Consider the following 21,719-nt stretch of genomic DNA (forward strand, 5'->3'; position numbering starts at 1 on the left):
AGCTGTGTCTGTTCTCACAACTAGCATGCAGCTCTCACCTGACACCAGAGTGGAGAGAATCAGAGTGACTCACACTGCCTGCATCACGCTGTCGCTCTGTCCTCCGTTTTCATCTAGTATCTAACTCCACAGTTAGTTGTGTGGTTTGGTCATTTTAAGACAAGATGTGGTTGTAAAGTTTACAGCCTGTCCCTCTGTTGCTTCTGCAGTGCTCTGTGTGTGAACTGTGAGGCAGCTAAAAAAAAAGTTCAAATTGCGATTGCAGTTCACTTTCGATAAATTGTTCAGCCCTAATTACAGGCATGGCAGTCTTTGCTGGCAATGAAATGCTTGGGCTTCAAGCTCTCCTAACAGTGCACAGAATGAATAGAAGAATAGAACATGTAGAATTATCATGTGCCATGGATAGCACTTTAGTTTTTGAGGTATTTTATAGGTCATTTTAAAAATCTTGGCAGGAAATGAGAAGAGAGAGAGCGAGAGAGAGAGAGAGAGAGAGAGAGAGGAGAGAGAGAGAGAGAGAGAGAGAGAGAGAAAGAGAGATGTAACAAAGGTTCCCAGCCAGGTTTGAACCTGGAACATTGTGGTTTATGGTGGCATCTTATCCCTTAAAGGTCCCATATTTTCCTTTCCTGGTGTTTTATTTGAAGTTTTGATATCCATAAAAAGATATATATGTGGCTTTAAGTACCAAAAACTGTTTCAGCATAGTTTTACATCTCCACTCTAAGGCTTCTCTCTGGAGCTCTAGTTTTACGTTTTGTCTTTGTCTCTGAGCCTCTCTTCTGATTGGCTGACTGTTTTTGGAGTGATGTACAGCCAGGCCAACTGCAGCTCAGCCAACTGCAGTTTGGTAAAACTCATTGGTAAACACAAGTGGTAATGGAAATTGGTCAAACTCAACCAATTCTATGTCTAAAGTCTATGCATTCCTTTACACTTTAAGGCAAAAATAAAGACTATAAATCATGTATAGTCCCGTTTTTTTTTTTTTTTTTTTTTTTTTTTTAGAATTGACATGGTAGTTATTTGCAGACATCTCTTTTGTTTCCAGACTTGATCAAACATTAGTCATCTAGCCAGGATAAACCTTTGGGCTGATGTCAGTTACACATGGATTGTGGCAATGTATAGGCATGGACAACACACTTATTCATAGAATGTGACTCACTGGCTCAAAAATAGTTACTTCATCTGCATGCACCTTACATTGCAGTAGTTTTCTTGTTCATATGTCCGGGGTCATGTGCTTCACACTTCACTGTGGAGGTTGGTTATTTGATAGAGTAATGTGCAAGATAATTATACTCACATCACCTCAGTTCTTTTATGCAATTTCCAAGTGCTGCCATGGCAACAATTTTGTCTCCTTCTCCTTTTTCTTAACACCATTTTGTTGAATGGCTTACACCTGTTGTTTATATTGGTGTATGTATCCATGTGCATCATTTTTTTTTTCTACCTACCTACTTCTGCTACCTGACATTGGTGTGTTGCTGTGTTGAGTTGTCAGAGGTTGTCACAGTGATCTCTTAGTGTTCAAGCGCTGATTGGGTGGCAGCCAGAGAGGCCCTGGCGTATGGACTCAAATCATTTCATTCATATTACAGGTTTAAAACTACAAGCTTAAAAATTACTAATAATGTCACTTTACGAATTTGAGCCCATACTGATGCACCACACAGACAGCAAACACCCCACAGATATATAAGGAGACATCATAACTTGAATCTTTAACTGTTAAGCACAGGCTTATATATACTGAGTACTTGGCTAATGTTTGTACGTATTCACCTCAGGCTGGCAGCTGCTTCTATTACAAGCCACAGTGGTTCAGACTAAAAATGAACTGAATAGGAACTGGAAATGAATAATAATATATGCATGGTGTGTGTGAATGAGACAAAGGGAGAGAACTGTAGCCAGTTTATTTCTGTGCACACCTTTTCTTCTTCACTGCAATTTGTTGCTCAATAATAAAACAAGGATTTAATTATGGATACTTAATGGCAGCGTAATCTGCAACAATGCAGTTTTGGTCATGTAGTGTAGCTTCTTGACAGAATTCTCACTTTAAGTGATGCTCTGATTTATCTACTACTCATATTAAAGCGGCTAATAAAGACGTTTTTATATTTTATCTACAGAATACATTAAAACAGCACTGACTTAAAGTGACCTATCTATTCCACACATAATTTACACTACTTGATTTATGACTGTTTCCACATTATATTGACGTTTTAATGTTTTGGTCATTGTCTGTGACATAACATTTAGAAATCTAAAGAAGCTGTGCCTTCACAGAGCTTGTTTGGTCGCACAGTCCCCCTTTTTGTCTGCAAAAGATCAATGATAGGCCTATTTCACAGCAGACATTATTACTTGTCATAGCAGGAAATGCACAGTGTTTCTAACAATATTAACAATGTTTTTGGTTTATTCAAATGTTCCAGGAGGCTGTGGTAGTGTAAGCTAAATTTAGACCTCACTGATTTTATTATTTACCCGTGTGCTTTTTCTACTGTCTCATGTCAGAACATTTTCAGTGACAAAAAAGTATACTCTTTTTCATGTAAGTTGGCGAGGGTTTTGAAAACAATGTACTTTGTTGTGAGACTATGTAGCACTTGCTAAAAAAGCTGCCACTTTGGCCACTTGAGGCAATTACAGTGATGATGGTGAATCCTAAATTGTAGTAACAGTAGCACATGCGGAGCCAGAAAACTGACTCAGTCAGTTAAATCCCTGACATACCACAGAAGACAAGTATTTAGACTCAAGCAGTTCTGTAAACTACATTCGGTACTTGCATACATGGATGTGTTTCATACAGCAGCAGCTGACATGCTTGTATGTACAATCTGTACAGTTTGAGTGATGCATGGACATAAGCACATGACAAAAATTATGCAGACGCTTGCACCTACATGGATGTGGGAAGTGTGATTTGGGCTTTACTAGCCACCATACTGCTTATACCAGACCACATAAGGCAAGACCCATTAATATACTGACTTGACAAAGGGTGTATTATATTGCTTATATGAATCCAACATTTCAGTTGTAAGAGATGGAATGTGACATTTCATCTTTCAGTTGCAAAGTTGCACTTTATGTCACAGTGACTGTACTGGTTCACATAACAACACAGATCAAAACCCCCCAGACTGAATATGTTTTTATGAAATTTGTCTTTCACTCTGTTATTTCTTTTATTGTGTACTATTAAAGGCTTTGAGATGAAGAACTATAGTTGTAGATTAGTTGATTAATTAATGGTTGCTCAGTGGAATACAAATGATTATTGATATTATTATTATTATTATTATTATTACTATTATTATTATTTTTGTTTTTGCTTTGTTGGACAGACAAAACAAGCAACTTGGGTTTATGATTTTTTTTAAACAGTAATTTCTGACATTTATATGATTTATTGAGAAAATACTCAACACATTATCTTACCAGTAATACAAAATAACTGGATGCCAAGGTGCTTCTGTGCATGTCTGCAGGTAACTGCATTTTTGTTAACTGATAATTTTTATAGAAAAAAATATTGTTCAATATATAATATCTTAAAGATATGTGTTTGCAGGATCCTTGATGTAGGAATATAACTGGTATACAGTGACATAGAAAATGACCAATGTGAGTGATTATGTCAGTACCAGAAGCACAGCTAATTTCTAATAATCCATAAAATCACTGTAGACTCCCCGTGGAGTAGCAGAGATTTACCAGCACTGCCTAAAATATGTAAATTAGTCATTAGTTGTTTCTTCTTTCTTCATGAGGGTAGTTGGTGTAAATGCGAACGCATTTTGCTCTCACCGCTACCCCAGCTGCCCGCCTCTGACATAGCTAGACAGAACCCAAAGTGCTCGGAGAACAGAGCAGCGGCAGAGAAACAACTCATTTGCAGCCGATGCTAATCGCAAACTTGGCATCTTTGCTTTCTTTTGAAAATGACTCGTATCTTTGAATTCGTCTGCTTTTAGACATATTTAGGTTGCTGACGAACAGTTTAGATACCGATCGATTTGTCGCTTGTCTATGACTCATATTTAAAAACTTGAAACTAAAAGAAACAGGGACACTGTAACCCACCGAGCCAGCAGGAGAAATGACTTTTTCTTTTCCTTTTTTCAACAATAAACAGTGCATGTTTTACAGTGCAGCCAGATAGGGTCGAGTGTCTCCTCCTCGGCAGTCCGCGGATACCTGGCGAGAAGATTTGGATTAAGACTAATGAACTGGGGGTAAATAATCTCCACGGGAGCGTTTACGGGGCGAAAACCGACTCATTGTCTCGCTGTGGGATTTGTTTTTTTTTTTTTTTTTTGCACCTCTGAAGCTGAAGACGATGTCTGTCCGGAGATACTTTATCGCTTTTTACAAATGCACAGTTCTTCTCTCTCTGAGGATTTTGGTTCTTGTGCCTGCAGGGTTGCCAGTCCGCAGCCAAGGGGATTCTCAATCCGACAACAAAGTGATGGACAACATCACCGTCCGACAAGGAGAGACGGTCTTTCTCAGGTGAGTTAACATACCTCCTTCCTTTCCTTCTCCCGCTGCTGCTGCTGCTTTTGGATTCTATTCCCAAAGTTGAGCGATGCCTGCGGGCTTTAGTAACTGAAGTATTTAGTTGTGTGTGTGTGTGTGTGTGTGTGTGTATGGGGGAGCAGAAACATGACTTAAGTGTTGTCTGTTTTATCATGTCCCGCCGTTGAAAAAAAGGAGGGATTTTAAAGGATTAGTCTCTGGAAAACACTCAATTCAGAAGCGATACTCTGCTAATCTTCAGCAGCTGTTAACGAGAGACTTAGCGGTTTTAATTGTTGTGTGACGGTGCAGAACTAAAGGTGGAGGGAAAATGTGTTTTTTTTTTTTTCTGGAAGGAGGGATGGAGCGAAGACAGTCCTCAAAGTCTCTGCTGAGGACAGAGGGAGGGTGTTGCAGGTGGAAATAACAAAAATACGCGCGCGCGCGCACACACACACAGTACATAGCATAGTCGTAGAAATGGATTGACTAGCAATTCCTCAAGATGGGAGATTGTCTGCTGTGACCTTTCCCCTCCTCTGCGCTCTCAGAGGCTTACGAGGCATTGGGGGATTTATGTTGCTTTCAAGTGATGTCGGGAATGTCCAGTGTAACATGCACAATAATCACAATGGCTGAATGAATGGATTTTCTTTGATACAGAGTTGGTGCGATGCAATGTGTGGGAGGTGGAGGGCATGGGAGCAGTGCTAACAGTTGACGGTGAAGGTTGTTTTGGAGCGTACTGCATTCACATTGTATGGATGGAACTGTTGGAATGAGTTGAAAAGAAGTGTCAGGGACATGTACTGGAGGCTGTCCAGACACCGTGCTTGACATTTTGTCTTAGTACTCATTTTCAGTAATTTCACGTGATGGACTTGAGGTCTTAAAAAAAAAAAAAAGTCAGGTCAGCAGGAAAATTACCCCCAGTGATTGGGTAAACACAGCCCATCCACAACCTCCAAAGACATGCAGTCACAAAATCACATAGTTGAAAATCCTATATTTTCATCATTTAAAAAAGAGAAAAAAATAATGCTTTCATTTCTTCAGTTGACTGCATGCAAATGATTTTTTTTTTTTTTTAGGAAATAAGTAATTCAAGGAAACTGATGACCATGCATACAATGTGATAAAACCTAATCTTCTTAAAAGCTTTTGTATCCTGAAAGCTGACATACATGATGTTTTCATGCACTGGTAGCACTACAACATACTATCTGTCCTGTACAGTATCTCTGGCTAACAATTGTTAGGTGTGTGTGGTGTGTGTGTGTGTGTTTTTTTTTTTTTTTTTTGGGGGGGGGGGTTCCTTTGATTCTAGGAGGTCATCAGTAAGGTGGGGAGGAGCTCCACTCTGCAGTTGCTTCATGTACTGTGAGTTCACACAGTGAGGAAATGAGACAAGGTGACTGCTCAGGGTTCCAACAACAGTACAGCAAGACAAACTAAACCAGACGGGGGGGTCAGCACTTTGCTGATCTCTGTGCTTTTATATGAAATACGTTAAGAATCCCTGTTCAGCACCATGCTAGCAGTGCTAATTGCCTGTGTCTGGTTGACAGGGGACCATTTCAGTTTATAAATATTTTAGCAGTGCTATGTCTTACGCTGGTTTTCAGTTTATATATTGTGAAAGGTCTACCAGGATGCAATAAATAAATAATAATGCAGTGGCTTTATAGACCCGAACTGATAGATTCACATGTCCTTTGAAGTGGCCTTAAAAACCCTGTAAAGGATGCAATAGGCTGAAGTAGTTGGGGTGGGATGATGCTGATGAAGGTAGCAGAAGGGAGCTGTATTTACATGACTGTCTACATGACTTAAAAAATACACCTGTTAGATAGTCAGATAGAAACGCTTAATGACCACACTTTAAATTTTAAGCATGTTAGGAACCACAGTAGTAGGCTCATGCTGAAGTAGTGGACAGTTCCAGTCAAGTGCTCTACTGTGCTGACTTTTAGCCTTCACAGCTGATCTCTGTCAGCACCATGGACAGCATACTGCCATGTCATTACACACAGGCTGTGAGCAGTAATGATTTTGAGAACAAGTCAGTAAAATCCCATGTTTCTGCTGTATGTTACATTTCATTACGACATTATTTACATATTGTTTTACTTAAGCCAGCCTGCACAATAAGTAGCTAGTACTCTAGATGAAAAAGACATTGAAATTTTGCTCCTATTGCTCTTGAAAATGGCATGCAGTACCATTATTACTCCACAGTTCAGCCCTGCACAGGTCAATGTGACTGGCAAGCCTGAACTGGCCATGATGTACATAAATCCTCCAGGCTGAGCAGTAATAAGCTGTTTCAGTCTTAAATTGATTTACACATTCTGTGGCTGTACTGTGCTTTTATGTTGTTGGTGAGTGCCACTGCATACAGTCACATAGGCTGAAAAAGCATTTGAATCTAAACCGCCTGCTGTTATGAGGCTGAGTGCTTAACTAGCAGTGCTGTTCAGCTGTCTACAGTAGCTGCTTATAAATGAATTCAGTTTCTGCAGCTCATGATTTGCCCATGAGTTCAAGCTCCTTTATTTCAAAGATAGACAGGTCTAGACAATGAAGAACAATTACTGTTTTTTAGAAAGCAGTTGATGGTAAAGAGTCTGCCACTGATTAAAAGTTAAATTTCAGGTTTGATAAAAATATATTATGGTGAAAGATTTGTTTTCCTTTTTTTTCTTTTATTACTCCATATACCCATGAGACAGACTGAAGCCAGTTTTTTTAAGTGGGACAGTGGACTATCCAGTAGGTGTGATCATGCTGCCTGCCAGCTTTACTTACACATGGACTGTAGACTCCTTTTCACCTTTTATAGAGTATAGTTAACTGAGATCCTGAGTGACACAATAACCTGATGAAGTCTGATGCAGTTATATATTAGGGATGTGCACGAATAATCGATCAGTCGAAACCGTAAGCATAGTCAACACCTTTTTTTAAAGAAGCTTTTATTTGGTTGGGGGTGGGAGGAGATTTATTTTTTAATTCGTGGAGACGCAGGACTAATGTTTATGGTTCTGTTTCAGCCCGAGTGCGCATCTTCTTTCTGTGTGGTGCAAGCAAAACACCGGAACAGACATCAGCAATTAGAAGAAGTAAAGCGGGCTGTTAAACCAGCTGCTGCTAACGTTAGCTCAGGTTGTTGCTAGATGCTTAGCTTTAGGTTAGGATTCCTTCAGTGTTCATTGCTCAGGAGGTTTTTACTGGGAGCCAAATTATCTACAGAGGCCTCATCAAGTCCAAAACAAATGGACCCATCAGGTTTAAGATTATAGTTATAACCTTATAAAGAGTGATGTTAATGTGACTTGAAACATTAAGAAAGTAGTCGGGTGAAAATGTTTTAACGTCCGGCAGACAGTCGGCGCTAGCAGAAAACACTCTGGATTTGTTCTACTTAAATACTCATGTGACAGCAAACGACAGGAACAAATAACAAATAGCTTTGGTGACTTAAATGATTTCAGATGATAAATTTTCTCTTAGCGTTGTCGGAGGAGTGGAGCTGTCAAAGGCTCATGAAACCCGAATACACTGTGCCTTCACAGAAAACCATTACAGAAGCCAGATTTAGAAAAAGTACAATGAGGCAGCAGCAGCTCTAAAAAAGAACTTGACGGAAGCCAACAAAAGTAGCAATAACAACCGCTGCATGGACACCTCTCACATCTAAGTTTTATGTTACTGTCACCTACTGTTACATGGACGGTGACCGGAACACTGGTTTGCAGCACAGATGAGACACACTGCAGAAAACATCTGAGGTGTGTTGTTGATGAGTGAAGCTTGGGAGGTAAAGTTAGTGCATCTGTACACTACACTGCAAACAACATGACATGACAACATATTTTGGTTTGGGTGGAGAGCATGTGTTAATGATGATGTCACAACTAATCAATTAATCGACTTAAATTGGCTTGATTAATCGACTAGTAATTAAAATGCCCATCCCTATTATATAGTGCTATAAAATGCTGTGTTTAATTATTATTATAATTTTTTTTGTTGTGGGATTTGATTTTTTTGGTAGTGGGATTATAAAACTATGAAAAAAATTAGACTGCATAAAAGTTCAACAGCACATTTGAGGTGCCTGAGACATAAGTTAAGGTTAGAAGCCCAAAGTATCAGCAGTAGCATACGTGAAGTAGGTGGGCCACCCTCCATCAGCCAGCTGAGCTAGTTTGTATTACCTTTATAGTTCCTGGGAAATTGTAAATATATTGTGTTCCTCTGGCACAAATAATGTTATAGACACTGGACTCACCACCACTGTTGTGCTCTGTGCTAACAAGCTCCCTGTTGCCCTTTCTGACAACTGCCAAAACTGAGGGTGGTATCACGTTTTAAATTAAATAAATTTAGAGCTGCCATTTCCTTTGTATTTGTGTTGTTTCAATGCTGTGGCCTGATTTATTGAGACGGAGTGTAAATGCCACTAATTATCAGTTCATCTCAATGTGATCTGAGCTCTCAGTCCCTGGTTGAGCTGCTGCAGAAACCTACAGCAAAACTATAGTACTCCAGTGTCACAGCACATTACAAAGGCATATACTGTACATAAATCCAATACTTCTTTTTTATACAACAATACAATACAATAATGTGAGTTATTGCAAATATTATAAAATAAATAAATAGGTCAAAAGCATGAGCGTTATACAATTTATCATGCAGTTTGACTGCACCCAGAGCTAGATGAAGTGTTTCTGTCTGATTGACTGCACTGAACTTGCGTCACATAGACCATGACAAGGCCATGCTTTGAGAATCGTCGTACAACAAGTCATGCTCCCTTATATGTGGAATGTGGAATGTGGAAAACATTTTTGCTTTTGTAAACTACTAAACTTTAATTACTGTACAATACAAAATGAAAGGGCAATTCTTGTTGTACTCGTAGCACTTTCTTATATAAGGCAATATATACAATATATGTCCTGAAAATGGAATAAGGTAATTACCTTATCCCGTTTGCATTCATATAGGCCTGTACAATAAAATCTTTCAATCAATAAAAGGGAATATGAAAGGGCACATGGATGTGGCTTCAACTGCCCTCTGTATTGTCACTTTCTTGGAAAGCTACATTCTTCTTCCTTCTCCATCCTTGGCATTCTGTTGATTGGCTGCTCTCGGCTCAAAGAATTTTCAGTTTCTCCTTATGTGCAATAAGCTGTTAAGTCTCTGAATGGCAGTTCAATGCACAGATACTGAGTATAATGAAAGTTTTCTTTATAAGCAAGATAGGACAATATTTATTGTCCTAACACAACACTGAATTCTGAGAAGCGAAGGTTCAACTACGCTTTCTCTCAGACTCAATGTATGTTAACATATTGGTAACACTGTGCTTTACATAAAACAGAGTATAACTGGACTAAATAAGAAGCACGTTAATTTCCCATGGCTCTGTCCACTCAAATGGACTGGAAAAGAGACAAGCTGCCTCCTGAGACTGCGATTAATGAATGTCACCACAGTGGCCTAGGTGGGCTGACAACCTCCCGAGACGCTTATCTACCTGCACAGACCATTCTGGTCTCAGAGCCACATCATGTTAACATTTATTCCTTTCTCTCCAAGCTGCCTAATGAATACATTTGTGATTCAGGTTAAATAAGTCAGGGATGAGGCTCTCTTCCAAACAGGGATAAGCTTTTAATTGCCTTGATATTTAGTTTGCATGTAGAAATGTTTGCTTGACACATGTATGAGTTTGTTTTCTTTTATGTGCCATCCAGCTTGTTTATTGTATATTGTTGTCAGCCATGAAGATTTTTCTATCCAGTCCATGTTTGGAGTTAAAGCAGCTCTGATGTTAAGAGGACATCATTTTATTCCTCATATGCCGTGGGCCAGGATTGGAAAGGTGATAATTTGATTTCATGGAGGGATGCTAACGATTCCCTCTGTAATTCCATTTTCTTTCACCTTGCATCGCCTAGCCAGGCTGCCATCCATCAGTCCCACATTTTCACTTATTGTCTTCAGCATTATTGTCCCAGAAAAGAGTTTTCACCCTCAAAATAAAATGGCAGCAGAATGAGATCACTGTACAATTTAATCAGTTAACAAGATTTTACAGTCCTTTCTAATGGAGTTGTAACATATCTGAAATGATTCTTCTCATGTAATTAAGCACCAGGAGATGGACTGTTTGCTTTTTCTCTCAGAGTTTATCACTTAGCTTAAGAGGCAAAGAATGACTAAAGTCAGTCTGTTTTGTCAGTCCTTCTCTGTGTATCTTCAGTTATTCACTATGAGGGGATAATAGCAGAGTGCAGTATAGTGCTTTTGACTCTTTGTGTATACCATGATGTCTTAGGTATGATGCAGTTTGAAATCTGTCTGAGATATTTGGGTAGTTTTTGATAGGTCTTCCTCCCCTCGCTTATGTTATCAGCAAAATGGGACAAATCTATTTTCATGTGTAGAATGTACAGATACAAGAAAGCTTTCGTTATTGTCAAAGTTTTATTGCGATCAAGATCAAGAAGTTATATCTCTATACAAGCTATATCTACAGGTTGATACAGTAGTTGTCACACAGACAAACATTCTCAATAATCAGTAAAGTATCAGTGAACAGAACCTTAAACCTGCTGTAATATATTCATTCCTTTTCAGCTCCGTTTTCGGTCTCTACCAATTCCTGAGGGAAATGTCTAGCCAGTAAATGCTCCACTTTGTTCACCAGCTAGTCTCTAACTATGTCTGTCTGCTGTTTTTGGCTGATCACATAGTACACAGTGGCTTTTTAGAGCTTGTTTCCCCAGTGCAGCAGCTGCTTAAAACGACATTGGTGGTAAGAGTGAATCAAAACAGTAAAGTTTTGGGCCAGATAGTGACCTGAAAGTATGAAGCTGATAATTCTCTATAGGTCAATCAGTCCAAACAAGCCTTTTCACATTTCATTAGATGTCCATTTAGGGTATAGATCAAAGTTGGGAACATTAAGAAAAGAAAGAAAAAAGATAACATAGCGCAATGGTATTATTATTATCGTTATTACTATGCACTGAACTTGCATCATTACTTTAGCAGCAGATGTTGAGCAGAGTCATGGAGGCAGAAGGTTGTTTGCAGTCACAGAGAGAGGGAGACGAGAGAGTACAAAACTAGGGGAGAGAGAAGATGCCGAGTAAGTAGCATGCAGGGATGTGAATGCATACAGAGAGAGAGAGAGAGAGAGAGAGAGAGAGAGACAAGGAGAAAGGAGCCTGGTGCATCATGGGAAGTCTCCATGCTGTTTAGGCTTATAGCAGCATAACTAGGTGATAGTTCAATGTAAGTCTAATCTGGCCCTAACTATAAGCTTTATCAAAAAGGACAGTTACTACTTAAATACTCTTAAACACCGAGAACTTTAGGTTGGAACAGAATTTTAATGAAAACTCAGACTTAATTTGAAACCTCTGGGACATCAGTTGGTGAGAGAAATTTGTTTTATTTGATGAGGGTTAGGACAAGACTGTGCAGAGATATTTGACAGTATAGTTAACTGGGGTTGGTTTATAGTGCAGCCATCATAAAAGATACAGTTATCTAACTCAGGCAAGATGAAGAAATTTGAAGCAAGTTGAAAAGGTTATTATTTTCTGTGTGAATTTAAAAACCATATCAGGCTTCAGGCATTCAAAGATAAAACCCGGCTGTTAGCAGCAGCTGTAAACTGCAGTTGAAAGACACATATTTCTTCAGCCAATGTTAATCGAGAAGACCAAGAAGAAGGTGTCTTGTGTTCCTGACATTAAGTTGTGCAGATGCTCCGGGAAGCAGCTTGGCCTACATTTAATCCAGTGGATTACAGTGAGGACTTGCTGAACTGTGGAACAATGGTGGTTCATTGTCAGTAATTTCTGGAAGATATCTTTTTTCCCTCTCAGTCTCTCCTCTCATACTTGTCTTCCTTTGAAGTGATTTAATTCCGTCTTGAATGCTGTCCAGGAAATTACAAAGCCACTGTAATGAAGTGTGGCTGATTGGACAAGTGCCCTTGTGTGAACATTCATTTTCCGGCCATCCAGTGATTTTGAAATGAGTACTGGGCAGGTTGGATAGAGCAGATTGATTTTTATAGCCTTAACCCCCAGCAATTTGAAACTTTCAATTCTGCAAAATTGATAATCTTCTGATAAGGTTTCTGCCCAAATAACCAGGCTGAAGCTAATGTTTTAGTCAATTCAAACAGCTATTTCAGACATCATGACCAAAAGCATATCCCTACATACTGTACACAAGCTCTGTTGCCTGCCTATATGGAGCCCCGGTGAAAGAATTACTTGTGAATGAATTTTACAAATCATAAAAACTTAATTCAGTTAGGAAGGTAACTTAATTATTAAATGCTAAAGCCAATCACATTTGCCCAGGGCCCCACAGCAGGCTTAACAATTACTGCTTAAATTTATTTAAACTAAAGTATTTCTGAATCAATCAACTAGAAGCTGCTGCTCTAAATAAACACAGTCCAGAGACTTAGTAACTACCATCTCTTTTTAAATAGCTTAAAAACACATGGCACCTGATGTGCCAGCTAACTAAATCCAGTGTTTGCAGCAACACTTGGTTAATTTACCCCGTACCTCAGCTCTGTTTTGATTCACAAGCTGGCAGCTGTTCAGCCAGCTGGAAAACTAGCGGCATTTGATTGGCTGAGAGTGAGGGGGTGGTGACAACTCCACTGCCATGTGCCTATATGAAATAATGGTGTGTATATTTTCATATTCTAACATCCTCCTTTATTCATCACACACACACACACACACACACACATATATATATATATATATATATATATATATATAGTTTACTTATTCACACTGTATATATCAGATTTATATATTTAATATTGGACACTTTGGAGCTCTAGATGCCTGTTGTGGTTTAAACCAATTCTTAGGTGTGTGATTGCAGTAAACAGTGTGAGAGTTTGAGTGACCCATGGGCAGCACGAGCAGAGCTTTGCTGCAGCGTCTCGTCGACTTAAGCAGGGCTCCAGTCCTGTCTGGGTATTAGAAGAGGAGATGGGTGGGAGAGAGTTGGAGTGCTCAGGATTATGTGCTTAAAAGATTCTCAGCTCCACCTCCCCTTTAGCGCCAAGATATCAATACTGCAGGGCACCATGCTCATGCACGCACACATAGACACACGCACACTGTTTACCAACACAAGGATTAGTTATGGATATACCTCACAATTGCTTTACCAGACCAGACACAGGCACAGTGCAATATAAAGAGCTCCCACAGAGGTCATAAAACCTGCAAAGGTATGAAGCATAATTGGAAAAAAAATCCTTGTATTTTAAAGTAACGACAAACAAAAAGTTATATTGTTCTTTTGAGAAATGATCTGAAAACAGAGTAGAATAGAGTCCACATTAATAGCACCAGACACACAAGGATAAGTAATGGTATCAGCTCTAAAATATAGGGTAGTTAGGTCTTAAAGTATATAATTCAACAAAGAAACCAAAGAAACAGATGTAATAGTACAGGTATTTGAAACCATCACATTTCGCTGTAGGGAATTTTATCAGCTATTTTGTGGATTTTCTTTGGATGTATTTATTAATCAAGAAAACAGTCGGCAATAATTGTTAGTTATAGCCCAAAACAGTTTGTGAATAAAGCTTTTAGGACACAAACTGGCTGCAGGCTGTGCTTCTGTTCCACCACACATACAGTTTATGCTCTGAGCATATGGATCTTCAGGGATGAGGGGAAATCAGGGGAAGTCCATTATCCCCCACTGATATTTTATACCACTCACAAACAGTGCTGGAATACAATTAATGTCAGACACTTAAAGCTGGTATTTAATGCTTGGTCAGATTTTTGGACAGTGTTGGACAAATCAAATTTCAGTTGTGATGAAACTAATGGAAAGGCAAGGACTCACTAAAGTTATCAGAATCCATTGACTGGGGGAAATGGTTGCCTTGTCTGTATGAAATTTCATGACAGTCCAATACTTCAGACATTTCACCAAAGTCAGAAGAGTTCAGAGGAGTTCATCCTCTGGCAACCATGCCCATGCAAAATTTCATGGCATTCTATCTAATATTTGTTGAAAACTATTTTAGTCCACCAGAATGGAGTGTAACTAATTCAGAAGTGATATTGAAGATAAACTTGAGCTGGTGTTTTTAAACTTTTTTTTTACAGCTGAGATGTGGTTTGTGCAGCATTGAGCTGTTTAGCAGTACAAGTTTATTCCTTAGACACCCAAATACATGTGCAAGAACACGTCGATAGCAGGCCAATGTGGGATTGATCTAAAAATATGCTGTATAATGTAGAATGAAGAGTCCAGCAGACACACTAGGAAAAAAGAGCAAAAAAGGCTCTTCTAGATGGATCCAGTATCTGAGATACACTTTAGTCAAGATGTTTATGTTTTGCTTAAAAAAAAAAAAAGGAATACTAATTTTATTATTACTAATGATAATAGAAGCTGAACAATTTAAGTGAAAAGTTGATCATGTACACTGATTTTAGAATATCTTTGTATGTGGTGGGTGTCCCTTTTGGTAATGGCAGCAACTGGAATGGACTCCACAAGTTTTAGCAAAACCTGATGACCCATGTTATCTCAGCATAATCTGACCATGTTCCAAAGAGCATCTTGTGATGTGAGTGCTTGGTTTTCTCAGTCCTCAAGTGCCCCCCATAAATTTTCAGTGGGATTGAGTTCAGTTGACTATGGAGGAAAGTTGATGACAGTCAGGACTCCTTGGACTTCTTTGGTCCTCGAGAGGTCATTGTGAAACGTTGAGGTGTCTTTGGGGTCATTACCCTGTTCCAGTATGAATCCTTCTCCGCAAAGCAGAGGGTATAGCATGTCTCTGAAGAGTGGAGTGGTACTTCTCCTTGGTCAAGGTGTAGTCAGTTTGGTGCAGGGGTCCAACTCCAGAGAGGGCAAAACAGCCACAGAGTTGAATATTCTCACCAGCATGTTTCACTGTCAGTGTGATACACTGCGGCATCATTCTGTCTCCTGTTCATCTCCTTACACCCCTCTGTTACTGCCATAAATCTAAAACCTGGATTCAGTAAATAGGACTTTTTCCAGTCTTCCTCTGTGAAATGCGGTTATTTCTTAGCTCACCCTAAGCGTTTGGCCTTATTTTCCCTACTGAGAAGTGGTTTAGAAACTGCTACTCGTCCTCTCAGACAATTATTGGACAGCCTTCTTTTAATGGTACTGTTGCTGAATGGAGTCTTGTATCTATGATGAAGTTGCTTTTCTACCTCTCTGGGAACTGGGCATGATGTATCGATCCTCTGATCCTGCTTTTCACTTTTTTTCTGTCTGCTCATGCTTTGGTCACAACAGATCCAGTTTCGCACCCCCCCCCCCCCCAGTCATGATTATAGCTCCTCTTTGACAAGAATAACACTTGACACACACTTTGTTCTGATGCCATTTTCCCACTGTCACAGTGCTACATAGTGAGCAATGATCTGCTGGAAACTTGAAGCACGGCTTTATTTGTAACAGGTGAACACTGGCTTCAAGCTGAGTTACTTGAACGAAACTCCGATAAGCTGATCAAACCCACTTGAGTGTCATCTGAACACATGCTTCAACTAGAGGGATACAAGGAAACCTGCCCTATTGTACAAATTTGCTTAAATTTGATTGCTGACCCAGAAATGCTCAGAAAAGAATCTCGAATATTTTGTCTTCATTTTACATGACATGACAACTTCTAGTGTTTTGAAATATTTCTGAATACCAGGTTTATGTGAAAATATTAGAGATGTGGTCTCAGACTTTTGGGCCCACTTTATATACTTCTATCTGTGCCGGGTTCTATAAATGTTGTCATTGGATGATAAAGTGCAGTATCTGGCATCTCCCTCCCATTAACGATTAGTTAGGACAAATGACTGATCGAATGAGCACATCTGATCGATATGAATACCTTACCTCTGCTTTCACTCAAAAGCCAGTTGGCATTCAGGTGGAAAACAAATTACTGTATTTATTTTTTAGCCATAATTGTGCCCAATGAACTTCTTCTGTAGCTAGAAAAAAGTTTTTACTGACTTTACACTTCAAAGTGGAGAGATGGGGAGAGTGGAGTTAGAACAGGCAGAGCTCCGGGCTGAAGCTCTAACACACCCTTCATGGCTGATCAGAATTATCTCCCTGTCTGTGGTGCGTGTGTGTGTGTGTGTGTGCGTGTGTGCATGCATGTGTGTGGTTATATCTCTTATGTAGAAAGAAAATCTATATCTGTGAAAGGTTACACAAGTGGAAGGAAAACCAGCAGGCTGACATCAATTTGCTTGTCTACAAGTGCTTAGTTTAGGTTTGGGAGTATGATTTGATTGAGTGAAGGTGACTTCAGGGTTAGGACTTAGAGCTGAAACATTCTGGCATCACTACCTGTGTTTAAGGTTACAGGAAGTACTAAATAAATTGGCTGGAACTGTAACAAATATGATATATGATTTATTGTCAATTATAAGACATATTTTGGCAACATTATAGTGTACTAAGTAGCTAATTGAACTTTTCATTATATTTTAGTGTGCAGTAGTACTGTGCAGTCATCTATTAGAAAGAATATCATAGTCTCTCATACTCCACAGAGTCCACGTACAAAGCTTAAATGGAAAAAAACAAAACAAAAAAAAAGTTGATGCATGTGCAAATATCAGTGTAGTGAGTGTCTGTAAATGTTTCCTGTTTAATTTTACTACAGAGGTCAGTGGGGACATTGGATGTGATGAAGTCACTGCACTCTGCTGAGGTTCATTGGTGATGGGAAGAGTAGATAGGAGTGTTCGTGTGTCAGGGAGGGGGAGGGGGCAAGGTCAACAACAGGTACCAAGTGTTATCTACCATAAAACAGCTAGATTTATTTGACAGGCAATTTAACTATGGGTACATAAACATGTAATACAGTCAGTGTAGTAAATCACAGTTATTCAGGTGTGGAAGGAATGGAAGACATGGTTGTGGGGGTTTAACCCCTAGGAGACAAAGGTGTCCACACTGCTAGTGGCAGGACCACAGGATGGGTATTTCTGTTTTTCTGCTCAATACTACTGGTTTAGAGTAAGGTATCTTGTAATCTTCCGGCTACCACCAGGAGACATCCCTGTAAAGTTCCGGTCTAACACCATCATCAGCATCAAAAATGTGTTCTACTGAAGCTTGTGAGTGGACCGTTCAAAAATTGATAATGAGAATCCCCACTCACTCCTTGCTCTTCCAAAAGCAAACAAGAGCATTGAAATGTCCCTCATGATGGTGGTTTCATGGTTTTCAATTTCCAAGTCAAGTGAGGATCGAAGAGCAAGGTACGATCAAACAAGGGAATTGGCATGCAACTGTTGATACTCATGGTCACCCAAGGAATACTGATGTTTTGGTGACCTGACTTTTTCTTTAGTGCCATCATCAGACCAAGAAATCTCAGAATTTAGTAAGCAGGTTCCCATGCAATTTACTGATGTTGTGTATGTTGCTTAACACTCTCACCCAAATATAAGTTTTCCATCATTTTTTTTCATGAATTGATTGTCGCCAAATGCCAAGCCTGTTGCAGATGCAGCTTGTATATGCACACATACAATTTATGTACAATGCCCATTGGGCCTTATTATATTTAGGGCAGTTAATAACTCAGTGATTTGTTTCCAAGCTGCAAATCAGTCTGCAACAAGAATGTGCTCTATTCCTTCTGGGCATCACTGCTCCATTAACCAAAGAGAGATGCACTGCTAGGAGTCTTCCTGAGGATAAAGTGAAATCAGGTGGTATTCAAAGCAGATTATCTTCCCTTGAGCAGCGGTTCACCTCACTTACCTAAAGCACTCAGATGTCTGATTCTATAGTGGGCACAGAGATCTACCGTACTAGAGATTAGGGAATTCTTCACTGTTAATGCACCAGGGAGCTTTAAAGAGGAGGTAAGGCAGGGATGTTCCTGCTCACCACTACTTTTGTTCACAGACTCTTCTCTCATGTCTGAGAGCATCTGCATCACAGTGTAACACAATACTGATGCGGGTGTATAGCTGCAGCAGTTTTCTGTTCATTCAGAGAGAGATACACTCCTGGTGTTTCTGTTCATCCCTGTAATACAGTATGAAATGAAAAAAGTCGTAGAGTGCAGCATTTAGTTTAGCTTGCTAGCTTGAAAAGTACCTTTTTTCCACCTTTTTTTAACCTTTTTTTTTGTTTTGTTGAAAAACAGCCGAAGTGAAAAATTGGCAGCGATGAACAGTTTACTGCAGCATGATAGAAAGAATACAGTGAGTTCTTTCTGTCCAAATATTTGTTCAAATCTTTGGAAAAAGGGGCTCTACATGAAGACCAGTCAAAATAAAATCAGAAGGTTAACATAGTTTCATGAGTTAAGATATAGCAGGACTTATTATTGCACTTCTCGTTGGCTTGTTATTAGGGATGGGGTTTGATAGCATTTTATTGAATCTGTATCCACTGAGTCCACGTATTGAATCCAAGTCCTTTCAGACACCCGATCAAAGTAATCTGTAAGAAGTTGTTTTTATTCCACATAGCCCAGTAACAAATTTCAAATGTTTTACATAGCAAAAGATAGAACAATGTACAGAGTGCCCCCCCCCTTCATTTAGGTGAAGTATGTCCAGACTTGGGGGGGGGGGTTGCTTTTGTATCAGAGAGAGAGGCAAAAGAGACTAAAGAGAGATGGTGAATGGAAGATTGAATAAAGGATTTGTTTTTGTTGGCCGTGGAGTTTAGCAAAGCAACTATCAGAACCCCCTGATTATAGTGTTTACCTTGACCAGTCAGAGCTGTGTCCCACTTTATGTGCACCCACTTTGAAGTCCACATTTCAAGACCAAATATGTGTTGGAAATTGCAATGATGGTGTAATGAATTCCCTGTCCCATTTATAGAGATGGTGGAAGTTCTGCCCACTTGCCTTCAGTTTTCTTAAGGCCACACCTTCCTGAGCCAAGATGAAATCATTTAATCTGATCATTTAATCGCTTAATCAATTATTTGAAAAGAAAAATAATGAAGAATGTCCATCACATTTCCTAGTGTCCTTGGTGACAAGATGGTGACACTCTTTTGGCAAAAATATACCATGAAAGTTGACAGGGCCATAAATAAATACTATTGAATGAATAAATTGGTGGTTGTACATGCAGCTGGAGGAGGTCTAGATGATAATAAAGTTTAAGTGACAAAAAATGAGAAACCTGTCGGCAAAAAATCTGAGAGCTGTCTTTACTGCTACTAAGGTGTCAGGCTTCAAAATCTGAAATAACACTTGTAGAATATCAGTCAAGCTTTATCCTGTACTGCACAATTAGTTTGATTGCTAGTCTAGTCTAGGATGCTGTGATTTCTGTGAGATCTCTATGTTACAATAACTGATTTTAATTGAAGGGAATAAATTAAGCTTTTGTGTGCACAATCCGTATTTGGGTGTAGAAATTCCTGGTTCCTATACACAAATTCTGCAAAATTTTATTCTTGATTTGTGTTCAGCTCTGCAGCTTTGCTAGATTAAACAGGCCATATTTTAAATCAACACAGTTTTGATTTGGAGGCACAAAATGAAACTGTGATTTAGTGCTTCACACAGACATGAAATACAAAGAGCAGGCTGACACATGCTAATAGTAGCACTGTGGCATGCAGGTCGTATTCATAATTAATGTATTAATAACTGATATATTATCCACCAAGTAGATCAGGGACCAGCTCAATATCTCTGTCAGGTCTGTCTCCTATAATGCATTCTGATTCACCACTTTTGCATGCTGGGCTGATTGCAAGGTGTGTCCTTTCAGACCTGGTCCACAGTTTGACAAGCTGTCGATGTCAATGGAGAAGAAGCATGTCTCCAATGGCTGTACCTGTCTGTCAGTGTGTGTGTGTGTGTCAGTGTGAGACAGAGAGATATGGAGAGGAGCTGAGAAAAGCAAACCTTCAAATGTTGTGGTTTTTGTCAGAACTTCCCATGAATGCTATTTGTGAGTGCTATTATAATCTGTTTAAGAACTTACAGTTTGTCATGTGACATGATTATAAATTAATTCAAGGCAGATCCTTGTCTATTTTGATCGGTGGTCTGGTCTATGATACCAGACATATCATGAAAAAAATATGCAGTCAATTCCATGGCTGTGTATTTTCACCTTGAACCTTGAATTTCACCTATGACGGTCTCAAAAACATTGAATCGGACAGCCTGGGTTTCATACATCACATGCTTAAGCAACCAATCCTGTCAACTTGCGGAGAGGGGAAAAAGAAACCTGAAACCTCCAGCATAGAGAGGACTTGTCAGTACAGAGTGCGAGATTTTACATTAATTCAAGCACTTACGCTGTGTCAGCCACTGCCAGCTACTAGCTATCAAACAACATAAATAAATAAAAGATGCTAACAACAGTTATCATTCTGATATGTCTGCTAGTCATCAGTTCTGGTGCGCAACAGATTCCTCATTTGAGTCAGTGTCTGACTGAGGTTCAAACATCTATGACTGAATCTCTCCAATGTTTCATCTAAGGCTAACCATGTTGATGCTCACTGCTCTTTTGCTGGCCAAACTCGCACAATTGTGCATTTCATATGGAAAAACCATTTAAAATAATCATAACAGAGTATTTTTACACACTTTGAAATATGTTTGGAGGGGAAATGTAAATGTAAATATATCACTGACAATTGTAATTACAGTGAAATTATCTCAGGGTAATATGCTAATGCTTCTGGTGGTTTCTTGGAGTTAAGAATCAGGAGGATAACATTGCTGAATCACTGTTAGAGTTTTGGATTAGAGCAAATATATATTTTTACATACATTTTTGCTAGAACAGCTTGTAACCACTCAGTCAATACACAACTGATCAGGCTCCTCATCACTTTTTGTTCTATATCATCTATATCAGTTAAAAAATACTGTCTATCATTTATAAGATATGAAATGATGCAAGAGTTATTAAATGTCTGAAGGGATATTTTATCAGCCTGTGACAAATTACCATCAGGTTAGCAAATGTATGTGTCACTGCCATTTTTTTCATTTATCATGATATTCATTAAGACTAATGAATGTTTATCAGCTCCGTATTAGTTCAATAGGTGAATTTTATCATCTCTACAAAAATATC

The 21,719-nt window shown here is 39.1% G+C and overlaps 1 protein-coding gene across 4 annotated transcripts in view; it reads left to right on the top strand.

Moving 5' to 3' along the window:
- ntm (neurotrimin) overlaps positions 1–21,719 on the top strand; it is a 361,132-nt gene that overhangs the window by 251,900 nt on the left and 87,513 nt on the right. For 2 of the 4 annotated variants that reach the window (XM_018692119.2, XM_018692121.2), the window contains exon 2: positions 4,452–4,542. In XM_018692119.2, the coding sequence (XP_018547635.1) occupies positions 4,452–4,542 (91 nt within the window). Of the gene's footprint in view, positions 1–3,860; positions 4,543–21,719 lie in introns of those variants that run through there. The other 2 variants (XM_018692120.2, XM_018692118.2) reach the window with 2 other exon arrangements.

The sequence above is a fragment of the Lates calcarifer genome, linkage group LG20, assembly GCF_001640805.2.
Source record: "Lates calcarifer isolate ASB-BC8 linkage group LG20, TLL_Latcal_v3, whole genome shotgun sequence".
Classification (NCBI taxonomy): domain Eukaryota; kingdom Metazoa; phylum Chordata; class Actinopteri; family Centropomidae; genus Lates; species Lates calcarifer.